We start from the raw sequence: 14,791 nt of genomic DNA, 5'->3' as shown, positions 1-14,791 counted from the left end.
TGTCAGTCAGGAAGACTGAGTGGGTTTGTTTGGAGCTCCAAGGCATGGCTAATAAAATTAAATCTGCGAGGCCTCTCGCTTTGACTTCGACTTTGCAAGTCGTGTTAATGCTCAAAGTATGCTACAAATCCCTGCACCCCTGACAACAGTGTTCTGAAGGATGCTCCTGCACGGCTTGGAGGATTCAGACAGATATTGTAAGAAGCTTGCCTAATGAGTTTATCAGCATCCATTTTAATAGACTGCGACTTTAGGTTAGTGTGTAATGTGTTACGCTGTTATAACTGCCAGTCGGCATCTCCCGAAAGATGGGTCTGAATTCATGTAGATATACTTTTTCTGTCAGGTGCACATATGTTTGTATATATATAATAATAATATAATAATAAATAACTGGACTTAGGAAATAAAGAGTATCTGATTCTGAGAATAATCCTCAAGGTCTTTCTGACAAAACGACATCGAACAAAACCCAAATACTAAATACAAATAATACAGATTGATTGCATATATAGGAGAGAGCTGTAAGATTAAATGAAAACAACACATATATGCAAGACTATTGAAACACTAAATAGTTTTTAGCATCCTCAGATGTTGGATGACAAAATAAAACAAGAGAATATTTAGTACATACTGCTTTAAATAATGCTCTGACATGACCATTAGTCGACTGATTTGCTCATCGAAAACATCAGTAATGTGGTTCTCCAGAATGCACCAGCTGGAGTACCTATATATTTATTAATAGAAAGAAATATGCAGGCCTTTAATATGAATTATCTTTATCCTCACTCTCCTTCTGAAAAGCATTTGTTTTATAGTATATTGTAACGCAAAGGGCCACGCAGATCGTAAGCTGAATTCAGGGTAAAGTCAGTTAAATAGTTCAATAAAAAAAGTTAAATAAAAAACTCCATTGAGACAATTTGTTTATTCTTTGAGTGAATCGTTTCTTCGTGACATCAATTAACTCTCATCAGAGATATTCATTGAGTCCTTTGTTGGCGTATCTTTTGTGGTTATGTCCAAAGTTTGCATCATTGTTTGGATGTGTGGCGTGTGACGTCACATCTCAGCCAAGCACCCATCAGTTCAGCATCGAGCCGTGTGCGGAGCAGGATGCATCATGGGAGTGCTCCCACCGGCAAACACCGAGGCGGGAAGGCTCGTTAAAGTGATGCGAGCTGTTTGCACGAGTTAAGGAGAAACAACCCTCAGTGACACCACAGAGAGCCCAGGACACACACACACAGTCTCAAACACACACACACCAACACACACACATATAAACAGCCCAGTCAAGCTAACCACATTGCACTTGCTGGTAAATTGTGGTAAACAAACGTGGTAAACTCCTTGAAACACTTGATTAAATATTGAACAAAGGAACGCTGCTCACTGCCTCCGTGTGCTCGACTGCTCCATTTCTCTTCCAGGGAGAAAGCGTCACGCCTACATCTATATGCAAAAGTGCAAAGTGAGCAGTTGTAAACTTTTACAAAGACATTTTGTTCTTCCTGACCCACGGCCTCGAGCTAAACAAGAGGGAGGTCACTGAGGACTTAGCCTCTTACGATGGACTCGTATGTCCTATATCAATTGGGAGGAAATAGAGAGAGCCGTTTGAGACTGTGTTAACCTTCGATCACGTTGTTCTACATAAAGATGATGAAACTAACCGTTATAATGCGGCGCCACACATCTCATCACGCCGCGAAATGAGTCTGAACCACGAGTGGCCGCCGCTCGTCGCCACCGTGCTAAAATTGCACCTGTTTTTCTTTGTTTTTCTTTGTGCCTCTCTCACTCAGCAGCACAGTAAAAATTGAAATGTCATATAAAACTTGACAGGATGCTAATATGTGGCTCCCAGAGGGCATCTGAAAGCGTTCGTGTTGATGTTGTAACTGGAGAGGGAGGCGGCGTCCCTCTCATTGCCACCCAGGAAAAAAGAAGAAAAAAACATTGAAAAGTTGAACAAGTTGAGGAATGCTTTAGGGGCGACACAAATTCCATTTCCAAAGCCTGTGCGAGAATTAGGAATGACAGAGTAATAAATAGCGCATACAATTAGCATCTCCTCTGTACTTAAAACTTGATGTGTTGCAATCGCTCTGCAAATTCAAATATGGATGCAAGACAATCCTGATTCTATACACATAAACAAGGTCTTTGGCTGCTCTTGTCGACTTGCAGTAAATAAATAAATATAACAATACTTTAGTGATTGATGAAAGTGCAACACTGATCACCGGTAGGAGGCTTTCATGTGCGTATTAGCATTCACTGATTGTATTCAGTTCAGTCGTATTTCGTGTGACTCTGTACAGCAGTAAATATTGAAATGGGCAGATGTCCCGTCTCTAAAATGAAATAAGCTAGAATATACTGTATATAGTGAGTATATTGCAAAAAGCTTCAGAAAGTATATTAGTTTAATTATGCAAAAATAATCTGATAATCTGTTAATCAGCATGAGAAAAAATTCGCTTTGCAGAATTTTCATGAAAATGTGAACAACCGCTCTGTAAAGACTCTGGCAGCAGATCAAAAGGAGAACCTGCCTCTCTCATGTTGACCACTTAAAAACAAAATCAGCTCCTAAACCCGTCAAATTGTGTCAGCCAACAATTAAAATAAAACTATGTCTGTGTCTATTCCAGGTATTACCAGCTCCACTGGCGATGAGTCACAGAGTTGACCCCCCTGGGAGTTAAGAAAGTCCCTAAAGGGGGAAAAATAAACAAACTTGGCAACCCAGTGGCCGAGAAGAACAGATCCCCTCTGTCGGGAAACGAGGCGAGACAAAAGGCCCTGCGACCGGCCTCGGATGCCACCGTGCAACCTGGCACCTCGCCAGCGCCACATGAAAGAGGCAGATGTTCCCCCCTCCCTTTTTAAAATAAATAAATAAATAATCTCCTATAACAACTAATCCATGGGCGAATGTGGGGAATACATCTCTATATCTCTCCCTCTCTCTTTATCATAAACACATAAATATGTGTTTAACTAGCGTGTTGAGACGCTGGCCGTCCTCCTGGCCCTCACTAAAAGGCCACGTTATGATCTGAAGGGGCGGCGCACTTCCATAGGCCCGATGTACGTGTGAGGAGAGTGTGTATGTGTGTGCGTGTGTGTGTGTGTGTGTGTGTGGGACAAACACAAGTTTTCTTTGAGAATATCCGTGTGTTCGGAGGGTTGCTCCCACAAAGCCAGCTGAAGCTGCACCGGGCCGACACTATATGCTCTCCAGCACTAATCTGTCTGAGTCCCATCGCGAAGATGCATATACGCTTATGTAAAAGAGGGCGGGATGGAGGGAAAGAAGGAATAAAAGAAAGGTGGTGGTGACTGATTTTCCGTTTGACCTCTGCTTCTGATCCTAAAGAGAAAGGTGTCTGGGGTTACGCGTGGTTGTGAGTGGTTGGGAGTCGTTTGCCGCTGATCATCTTTGCCCATCTCCCCCTGAGGCCTCTCATCACCTCCACCACACCAGCCACTCCATCAGACTCAAGGTCAGGCACACACACACACACACACACACACATGACTACCATCCCACCACCCGAACCCCGCCCCACCTGCACCTTGAGCCCACCCAATTCTCCCCCCCGCTTTGTCTCACCTCTGCTCCGGCACTCTCCTTCCCGGCATCCAGCCGCCTGGCCGTGTGTGATGAATGGGACGACATTACTCGTGTCCTCTGTTGGCCTGGTTTTATCTCCCCCATCTGTCCGTCCGTCAGTCCGTCTGTCTTGGTTGCTACTGTGCGATCCAAAATCTGGATCCATTTGTTTTTACCACGGTACAAATGGGATTTTACCTCTTAAAATAAGGTTCAGAAATTTGGTGATTAGGTTAATAATTACATTTATTGTGAAGAGACATTTAGGCTTATTCTTTAAAGTGGATGTATATTCTATATTTAACTAATTAAGATGTGTTACTATTTTATTATAACACCTATGTTATCAAGTATATCATGTTTTACCTTTATTCCGGTAAAATCCAATCTGATTCATCGCCTCGGTATTTCCTGCTAACTTTTGTGTACCTTTAATTATATATTCATGTTCAGAGACATGCAAAAGAAACAGCTGTAACATCCACTGTTTTAAACTTTGTTTTGGAAGGAGAAAAAAAACCCCGACAGAGCGAGAGTGCATCGCTATGAAGTGTAGAGATCACGTCTTCAAAAAAGTAAATAAAATATGCATCCTCTCTGTGCTCATTACAGATTTATGACTCTTGTTAAAAGAAAAGGTGGCGGCTGGCTTTCTTACATGTCTGACTTTCAAATTCAGACGACAATGCTGTCAAGTGTTGTGCTCCACATTCTGTCCAATGAGAGACTGGGAGGGCTGAGCGTGCGCCATCTTCAACATCCATTTGGTGAGAGTCGCAAAGAGACTAACTTTGAGTGGATGAGAGCACGAGAACTCCTCACCTCCAGTGCAACGAGTGCTCTCGCTATTCCTTTGATGCATAGTTCATCAGTCAAGCAGTTCAGTTGGTTCAGCCGCTTGTGTGCGTGTGATTCAGAACAATAACCGTTGGGGGAGTAGACATTGCTGCATTAGGCATAATGAGCATTGGGATTTGCTCCAGTTTTGCTGTTTCTGTAGCAACTTTTAAAGAAAGAGTTCACATGCGCATTCAAATCACCCCACAACCGCACACACATGCACACACGTATACACACCGGGGTTCTGGAAATCATTAGAAATTGTTCGGGTCTTATTGTCAGTGACGTAAGGGTCATGAGGTGCGAAAACTAAAATTATTTGTGAAATGAAAAGAATAATCCACCAAATTGCTTCTTTTTTTCGTGGGTAGTAAAAAAAAAATTTTTTAAACATCACACTATGATGGGAATTTACTTCCTTATGGCCCCTCTCACGACAAAGAATATACCCAAGGTAGACCCTATGCCACCCTTTAGTGAGCAAAAAGTACGTTGCAGGGTAGCAGGACGATAGCGCGACGGGGAGGTCACACAAAGAGACGGGAGCAGCCTTCCATGCCGGAGCCCCGTTAGTTCCCCCATCGCCTCGGAGAGCAGGCGGAGGCCTCGAGGTGGGGTTGCGGGCCAAACGTGCAGTGCGTGGGTGTTGATTGAGACGTGGACAGGGGACACGTACTGTACATAAACCCTGACAGGACGGCAGACAGAGGCCGCCGGACAGACGACGAGCTCGAGAGGAAACCGGAAGACAGCGACACACACCACCGGGAGTCAGTGCCAGAGCCACACACATGCCCACTTACCACCATCGCTCGGATCCACTCAAAGTGCCAGGAAGCCAACATATCCTCGAGGATATGGTTTTTATCACGGCTGTCCTCCCAGGGGCCTGGTTTAGGGTCCTTGTGGATAGATTACAATGACATTTTCTCTTTACAACCCAGAGAAATGAGGGTGAAAGAGTTAAAGAATAAAATGTGTGTGTTTTACAACTTGGGTCCATGTTTTGGCCAATACAACAAAGATGGAGCCTGAAGTTAAGAATAACATTGTTCTGGGGAGTCACGATATATAGATTATTTTTATTCTAGTACTCACCTTTGTAGAGACCTAAAAAAAAAAAAGGAAAAGTAATAATATGAGGCTTTAAATTTATTGGGTCTATTGGAGAAAAGCTTAAAGGAACACCCATGTCTATAAATCTCAAAATGACAGTGGTGAGTATCCTGTAAACTAACCTAAAGGTATATGATGTCCATAAATACAGAAGAAGACTCACAGTGCAAAAACAACACCATTTAATTTAAATAACAAAGAACAGAATTAATGTCAAAATGTGAAGAGGATGGCAGAGTCAGAGATTGAGAGAGAAACTCGTGAAAGCAAAGACAAAGCATGAGAAATGTATCCGGGGGGAATAGAGATAGAGAGAGATGATCCGCCTGATGTGTGTGTGTGTGTGTGTGTGTGTGACAAAGAGGGAAAACAAACAATGCAGCGCATTTTGCAAAGAGAGACAATACCTCTCCGTGCCTCATCCCCCCTCCTTTTTGTTTTCATTCCTCCCTTTATTAGCAAAACATGATTAAAATGCAACTCCTACCAGCGTCTCTGCAGAACGACGAGAAGAACAACAGAAACGAGATGGGAAGAAAAATGAAGCGGAAAAAAAGAGTCAAAAGCGTCTTTTACGGCGTGACGCTTTTCATCCTTCACAGGCGGCGAGAAGAAAAGAAAACAGACGTTCAAACTTGTTTCTCTCCTCCGCTCCTTCCCATTCTCCTCAGCAGTTGAAACCCTGTGGTACCCGAGGACAACCCGCTCGATAGCCTCCCCAGAACAACATTTCTATCACAAAGAATTTATAGAATTCCCCGTGTTCTCTTTAGTCCAATTACATTATGCCATGTCGCCATCTGAGCCGTGACTGGGTCCGAGAGGGGAGCGCCGGGGAGCGCCGGGGAGCGCCGAGGCCTTGGAAGGGCCTCAGAGCTCCTTGTGCTGTTAACCCACACCGGGACAGAGTGTGTGCCTCATGTCACGTTATCTTGGAGCAGAGAGGCTTAACCCTCCTGTGACCTTTGGGGTCAATTTGACCTCATTCGATGTTTAAAGTCTCAAAATATATGATTGACATCATGTTTTTTTGTTTCATATTCCACGACTTTTTCTTATTTAAAGAGGACAGCTGGGTAAACATGAAATGAACATGATGACATGTTTTCAATGTCCTGAACACACGAGTGCACATCGGTGTTCTTTGGGGTCAATTTGACCCCCAGGCTGAAATATCAACATGTTATGAACCTATTTTATAGGTTTGGGTTGTTTTGGATGATATTGAAGTCACTATAACTATAACATGCCATTTTTTAAATCTTCCAAAAGGTTTTGGGCCCTAACACAACCAGCAAACCACAGATAGTTCACACATGAGGCGGGGGAGGGGCCAACATGTACAAGTGTACAAGCCTTCTACACACTTTTTTATTTAAGGGCTATTTAGGTATCAACACACACATTACGTACCTCACACTTACACACGGGAACTAATTGGAATTAGAATAATTTTCTGGAGGTTTAAATTGCTGCAGTCCAACTGACCTCGAGGGTAAAAGATGTTAGTTTATTTGAAGGTAACAGGAGGCTTAATGACACAGAAGAAGAGACACTATCTGAGACAGAGATGGGGGGGAGAAAGAGACGGATAAGGGTTGAGAGATATTGTATGAAATGGATGTGAAGCCTGCAGGATGAGAGCTGGATATGTGGGCCGATGCAAGACGTTCTTCAGGACTTACATAGCGGTTTTCAAAATTGTTCCCGTAGCTGTGTCCACGGTTTATGAGTGTTAGTCACTGATAGATGTGCAGGGTGAGCCTTAGCTCCTCCCATCAGTGTGTGAATGGGTGAATGATGTCATGTCGTGTTAAAGCGCTCCAGGTGCATTTACCATTTAGCACCATAGAACCAATTGTGTGTGTGTGTGGTGAACAGGCCTACGAGGATGACGAGTCGAGGGCTAAACAAAGGTATCAGCACATGAGATGACCAGGAGACAGAGATACTGTGGTGTAGGAAGAGGAGCGTTCGGCGAGAGAGAAGAAGAAGCAGAGGATCGGGTGTGCTCAACATTAAATACAAAGTGCACTCATCAAGGAAATAAAGTGAAAGAGCACTCATAAAGCTGACGACACCAGACATGCATTCCATCAAGTCTATTCGGTGTGTGTTTTGAGAGTTGTGCATGAGTCAAACAGTCCGTTTGAACTCAAAACTGTGTTTTCATCCACTAAAGCATTCCGGTTTCACAGATCAAGAAATGGTCAACTCCATATTGACCCTCAACTCTGCACATGGGGGAGAGGCAGAGAAAATGAGCACGAAACGGGGAGATGTTGTGCATATGATATATACACTACCGTTCAAAAGTTTGGGATCACTTAGAAATGACTTTATTTTTCAAAGAAAAGCACTGTTTTTTCAATAAAGATAACATTAATCAGAAATACACTCTCTACATTGTTAATGTGGTAAATGACTATTCTAGGTGGAAACGTCTGGTTTCTAATGACATATCTCCAGAGGTGTATAGAGGCCCATTTCCATCAACTATCACTCCAGTGTTCTAATGGTACATTGTGTTTGCTAATCGCCTTAGAAGACTAATATCTGATTAGAAAACCTGTGTAATTATGTTAGCACAGCTGAAAACAGTTATGCTGGTGATATAAGCTATACAACTGGCCTTCCTTTGAGCTTGAAGTTTGTGGAACAAAATTAATAATTCAAATATTAATCATTATTTCTAACCTTGTCAATGTCTTGACTATATTTTATATTCATTTGATAAATAAAAGTGTGATTTTTCATGGAAGACACAAAATTGTCTGGGTGATCCCAAACTTTTGAACGGTAGTGTATATATGTGTGTGTGTGTGTGTGTGTGTGTGTGTGTGTGTCAGCTCTAGATAGACACAGAGAGAGAAAGAGCCGTGCACAGAGCAGTGCGCCGTGAGCAGGACATGATTGCAGCGTGTATCTTATCTGTGTCAGGTCCTCCTGAGGCGAGCCGAGCGGAGCACGAGCGAAGCTTCAGTGACCAGTCGACCGTGTGACGGTAATCTCCTCACTCCTTCAGCCTGTCTCCCTCTCTCTCTCTGAAACTCTCTCTTTCTACCTTTTTCCAGTAAGCCAGCCAATCCCCCCACACACCTTAGCTGAGCCGCTGCACACACACTCACACACACACAGACACTAAGTGAGATGCTCACAACAGAAACAAACCCATTTACGCACACATACACTCACGCTCATGCAGAGCCTCAAGGTGATTGGCTCGTGGCAGCCGTGGACAGCGAGCCCACAGGTGAGCGGAGACGTCACCGGCTCCTCTGCACACCGAGGCCCCCGCAGCCAGCAGCTCGTAAAGATCAGGATCCTATCTCACACTGTCCGAATCTCGCAATGTACCTTCAAGCTGCATCAGGAGATACTGGAAAGGTCCATGAAATGTACAAGGGGTTGCAGTTTATTTTTATATTGGTTTAATCAGTGCGATAGATTATAAAAACAACGTGCATGTGCTATGTCTTTGGGGCAGAAGAGAAGGTTGAGGTGACAAGAAGCCAGAGATGCTTAGATGTGAATACATGTCTATGTCATTTAAAAGATGGCAGATATTTTCACATCAAAGGAGAACATCACAGGTGCAACTATAACATGAATAACTGCTGCTCCAGGGTCCTGGTGTTGTGCATTCGGCTTACTTTGGGACTTTGAATGGAGCCATGTTAATCTTCCAGTGAAATGAAAGTGCCACTAGGAAGATGACAAGAGCCTGATGGGTGGCTAAGTATGTGTCAGAACATATGATCCAGGTTTGTGTTTACGTATACAATTTATATATATCTTTGTGTCTTACATCCATGTATTGGATCACTAATGTACTTTGAAGAAGAAGAAAATGCATTTTCCAGTTGCCACTATGTTTAAAATGAGTTTGGAGGTTAAAAGCTGGGGCAGGATGCTGCTAACACAGTTTATGTGTGCAGGCAATAAGAATCAAGCAACATTCCACGTTGAAGGTCAGCGCTCTCTCTCTCTCTCTCAAACACACACACACACACACACACACACACATAACACACACACACACACACAGTGAAGAGGAGAAAAATGAGTTTGTGTCTAACATTCTTTCAGCCTTCATGTGCCGTCCTGCTTGGCTTTGACAACTCAGCCGTCTAGATGCTGGACTTTCCTGGAGATTAAGTGACTAATATCAGTGCTTGCTCACGAGAAAGACACTTTTCACGTCCGCTCAGCAATCTGTTAAGTCAAAACACATGCGGGGATCCAAGGCAAAAGACGCCTGCAAGGGGTCCTCCGTGCAATGAAAAACAGGTGCTCTCCTTTTTGGCCATGTAATACCTCATTTAGCCTCTGGAGCAAAGGTTATCCAGCTAATAGCTGCCTTGAGGTGCGCTGCGAAGAGCCGTGCACATGGCCGGAGTCAACATCTGGGACGGATTTGACATACTTGCAACATATGCTTCAAGTTCAATTAAAATGAGGCCATGGCATATTTATTAATCCCCACCCCCCCCTCCTCTCTTTCTCTTTTTTCACTCTATCCCTTATAAGTCTGTGCCATAAAAGAGGCCTCCTTCGACCTGTCCTTCATACGTACTCATACGATCTGAAGCCGTCCCTCATATCCAATGTAGAAACACATTTAAGTGCATTTGTGCTGCACTTATACAGGTTGGAGAGAGAGAAAGAGAGAGAGAAAGAGAGAGAGAGAGAGAATTAAATAAAAAAGGCCGGGAAGAGGACGTTTAAGGGACGGGTAGAAGGAGAGTGGGAGGGCAAAGAAATGTAGGCGAGGAAAAAAGAAAAATGCCCTCCTTTCAACTTCCCTACAGCTCAAATGAAATGCGAACAGTTGAGGGGAGCAATAGATCAAAATGTATGAAGCCAGAGTTGGTAAATTGTCGCCTTTGTAGCGGCTGTGCTATCCAGCATCCCAGCCCTGTGAGAGCACAGAGAGCAAGGCCCTCTTATGTGGAATAATCAGTTTGGCACCAAATCTGACAGAGGCTGCAAAAGCTGCTGCTGCACCTCATTTCAATATGAAAGTCCCAAAAATTGTATTTCATATAATCTGCCGCTTTTCAAATGCCTGTATTTTTTTCCCTGAGAGGAGGTGGGGGATGCAATGATGAAGGACAGACGTAAAGAAGGGGTACAAAAAAGGAAGGTTCAAGGTTGCTCGGTGCATATCTTCAGTCAGTGCCCCCCCCCCTGTACATTTCAGCCTTGGAAACTTCACAGCTATGAAACTTTGGTCCGGCGTCACCGTGGGAGAGGATGTAATGCTCACGTATCTTTGTGTGCTCATCGCCCGGCTGACTGATTGCCTGACTCACTCGTGGGATGACTATTTGACCATCTGCACTATAAATGTGTTTTTTGTAACCCTTTTGTTGCAGGCGTGCACTCACGGCCCTTCAAAACAGGAGAAATTGTAGCACGGTTGCAGTTGTATAAGTAAATCCTGCATGCAGAGCGTCCTCGGGCATAAAATCATTTCCTCACATCAAATTGCCTGGTCAAAGGTTTTTACAATTAGCATTGCAAACAGAGTCTTCCTCCACACAGATCCCCCAAACCAGACCATGCAATTTACCACATCTTAACCTACTCACCTTTATATTGCACAAGTGTGGCTGTAAGGCATCAAGTATCAGCTCAAGTAATTTCAGATTACAGACTGTTCAGTGAAGCTATTTCACTGTTTTCACAGTAAAAGATTTGTAATTTCCTTAAAGGTTTGAGTTTTAACTTTGACACTGCTGGAGTCTCGTTTGACTGGAGTTTCAAACAACACATTGTTTAATGTGCCAAACCAAACAGTGGCTGGATAAAGAGCTGTACCATTTCAATTAGCATTCCCAAGTGGAACATTGACAAGGGGCCTCATCCTATCCAGTGGCGTTTGTTTCAGTAGCTGTTCCTCCAGTGTAAACGAGCGGAGGCAGTAAAGCAGCCACCTGTTGTTACCTGATAGTGTCTGGACAAGCCCAGATGCTGTTTTACTGGGACATAAAGGAGCAGTGAGTGAACCTAAATTGCTAACTAAGCACTTTATGTGGGCGCGTGTTCTCAGGAAGCAGGGCTGAAGCACAAGCCCAACTTAAACACAACAGCATGGAGCAAAACATTAGGAGAGTGTCAAACTGCAGGAGCGAACCACAAAGAGGGAAGGTGAGAAATGTGGTGTGTATATATCTACAGAGAAAACTTTTCAAAAGGTTAGAAGGTTGAACAATCTGTGTACATGTGTTTGTGCCTCAGGCACCGAGAATACCTGAACAGGGAAGGAGATGGAGGGAAAGATGGAGTCATTTCTTTCTTCTGTTTGTGTTTCCGGTGTCAACCTCTCCTGAGGCGGTGTAAATATACGTGTGTGTGTGTGTGTGTGTGTGTGTGGCATCCCAGACACAAGACATAATTACCTTGTCATCTTTGTCAAAATCCTCATCTTCATCCTCCAGCAGGTCCTCCACTGCTTGCTGACAGTTGCAACAGAGGAAAAAAAAAAAAAAAAAAGAAGAAATATTAATGTTTATGCAACAGCTATAGAACAAATACACCTCGGCCAGCACAGGGTTAACGTCATTAGAACAGCCAGAGAGGCATTCTAAAGCTGATTGGTTACGCTTATGTCTGGCAGGGGCTTGTTAATGAGTCTGGAAAAGCATGCAGGCAGAACAACGACTGGGTTGGTGTGTGCGATTATGTCACAAGCTTCAGAAATGTTGAGAATTTAATTTTTAGAAACATTCTATTGTTCAAATGTGTCGACACTTCTGTAAATATAAGCAAACGCTCTGGCTTTGAATTTCAACGGGCTGAGGATTAAAGTCTATTCATCCCCTCAAATTGCATTACACAAAAGCATTCGGATCTCTTTCCATCCAGTGGGACGAGACCGAGAACTCCTCTTCTGCTCCCGCTCGGTCTCCTCCGACCTCTTTGACCTCTGCCCTCGTCTCTCCCCTCTACCGCCCGCCTTCCTCACGTTTTACATTCGTCTATCTATCGTTTCACATCCTCTCGCAGAATGATGCTGCGTGGAAGAGGGAAGAAGGAAAGCAAGTCACAAAGAACAGCAACTACGTGCTCCAGTGGTCCACAGACGATGGGACCGGAGCTGGTGGAGCTCTGAAGCCCCAGAACACCACGATACACAACGTACAGCATGGCACAGGAGACACAGGGAGACACAGGAGATACAGGAGACACAGGAGATACAGGAGATACAGGAGACACAAGAGACACACGAGACACAGGAGACACAGGAGACACAGGAGGTCCCAATGATGTTAAGAACAAACCTAAAAACATAAGATTACAAATACAATCTACAGACAAAGCAAATAAAATAAGGAGAACAATGTTAAAATGGACAGAATAAAAACATCAGACACAAAGTTTACAGACGATGAAATATATATTACAGACTAAATGAAATATATAATACAGACTAAATGAAATATATAATACAGACTAAATGAAATATATAATACAGACTAATGAAATATATAATACAGGCTAAATTAAATATATAATACAGACTAAATTAAATATATAATACAGACTAAATGAAATATATAATACAGACAAATGAAATATATAATACAGACTAAATGAAATATATAATACAGACTAAATTAAATATATAATAAAGACTAAATGAAATATATAATACAGACTAAATGAAATATATAATACAGACTAAATGAAATATATAATACAGACCTAATGAAATATATAATACAGACTAAATGAAATATATAATACAGACTAAATGAAATATATAATACAGACTAATGAAATATATAATACAGACTAATGAAATATATAATACAGACTAAATGAAATATATAATACAGACTAAATGAAATATATAATACAGACTAAATGAAATATATAATACAGACTAAATGAAATATATAATACAGACTAATGAAATATATAATACAGACTAAATGAAATATATAATACAGACTAAATGAAATATATAATACAGACTAAATGAAATATATAATACAGACTAAATGAAATATATAATACAGACTAATGAAATATATAATACAGACTAAATGAAATATATAATACAGACTAAATGAAATATATAATACAGACTAAATGAAATATATAATACAGACTAAATGAAATATATAATACAGACTAAATTAAATATATAATACAGACTAAATGAAATATATAATACAGACTAAATTAAATATATAATACAGACTAAATTAAATATATAATACAGACTAAATGAAATATATAATACAGACTAAATTAAATATATAATACAGACTAATGAAATATATAATACAGACTAAATGAAATATATAATACAGACTAAATGAAATATATAATACAGACTAAATGAAATATATAATACAGACTAAATGAAATATCTAATACAGACTAAATGAAATATATAATACAGACTTATGAAATATATAATACAGACTAAATGAAATATATAACCGCACACAGGTGGACAACAAGAAGAGACACGCAGGTAAAAGGTCGACCAGCAAAGTCAAGACATACAAAGACCTGACAACAGACAGACAACAACTGACAGACAGAGACCTGACAACAGACAGACAGACAAGAACAGACAGAACATGAGGATTGAGGTCTCGTGGGTCATTGTTGTCATGGCGATGCGGCCCTTTCCATACAGCGCCGTCTGTGTGAGAAGCCAGTCAAGCCGTGGCGGACATGGAAAGCCCTGGAACAACACGAGCAGCTCGGGCCGCTTTGTTGAGCGATGAGCGGTCGCTGCGTAGCGCTGCATCGCCGTCTGTGTGTCTCTGTGATCAGACACAAGTTCACGTGTCCACACCGACGCCAACGAGGCAAACACCACGGATCACTGTAGCCTTCAACCCTCTTTCTGTCTCTCACACACCAGAGCTATACGAGGTCACATTGTTGCTCCAAATTAGATAAACAAACATATCATAAGCCCTCCAGCTGTCAACCTCGGTATTCATCCCTTCTCATTGTTGCGCCCCCCCCCCCCCCTAACAGAACGTTGCCCAGCATCGACATCACCACAAGCCCCTAACCACCTCCAGAACAGCGCACACTGGTTTGGGGAAATCCAAAAATCATTACTTAACAAGACAATAGCTTTTGTCCCTTTTTTGGTTTTGTTTTTCATCGAAATAAGGGCTGGAAACGATGTGGCGGCCGACATAAGCCTCTTATGTAAATGCAGCTTCC

At 42.2% G+C, this 14,791-nt stretch overlaps 1 protein-coding gene across 9 annotated transcripts in view; it reads right to left on the bottom strand.

The window, feature by feature from the left end:
- Window positions 1–14,791, bottom strand: part of mctp1a (multiple C2 domains, transmembrane 1a) — a 125,584-nt gene that overhangs the window by 15,172 nt on the left and 95,621 nt on the right. For 5 of the 9 annotated variants that reach the window (XM_056419696.1, XM_056419693.1, XM_056419697.1 and 2 more), the window contains 3 exons: window positions 11,992–12,048; window positions 5,570–5,581; window positions 5,275–5,373 (listed from right to left, as the gene is read on the bottom strand). In XM_056419696.1, coding sequence (XP_056275671.1) covers window positions 5,275–5,373; window positions 5,570–5,581; window positions 11,992–12,048 — 168 coding nt within the window. Of the gene's footprint in view, window positions 1–5,274; window positions 5,374–5,569; window positions 5,582–5,608; window positions 6,182–11,991; window positions 12,049–14,791 lie in introns of those variants that run through there. The other 4 variants (XM_056419698.1, XM_056419699.1, XM_056419694.1 and 1 more) reach the window with 3 other exon arrangements.

Source organism: Pseudoliparis swirei, chromosome 7, assembly GCF_029220125.1.
Source record: "Pseudoliparis swirei isolate HS2019 ecotype Mariana Trench chromosome 7, NWPU_hadal_v1, whole genome shotgun sequence".
Lineage (NCBI taxonomy): Eukaryota > Metazoa > Chordata > Actinopteri > Perciformes > Liparidae > Pseudoliparis > Pseudoliparis swirei.
The sequence above is the reverse complement of the archived record's forward strand: the minus strand, read 5'-3'. Positions and strand labels throughout refer to the sequence as shown.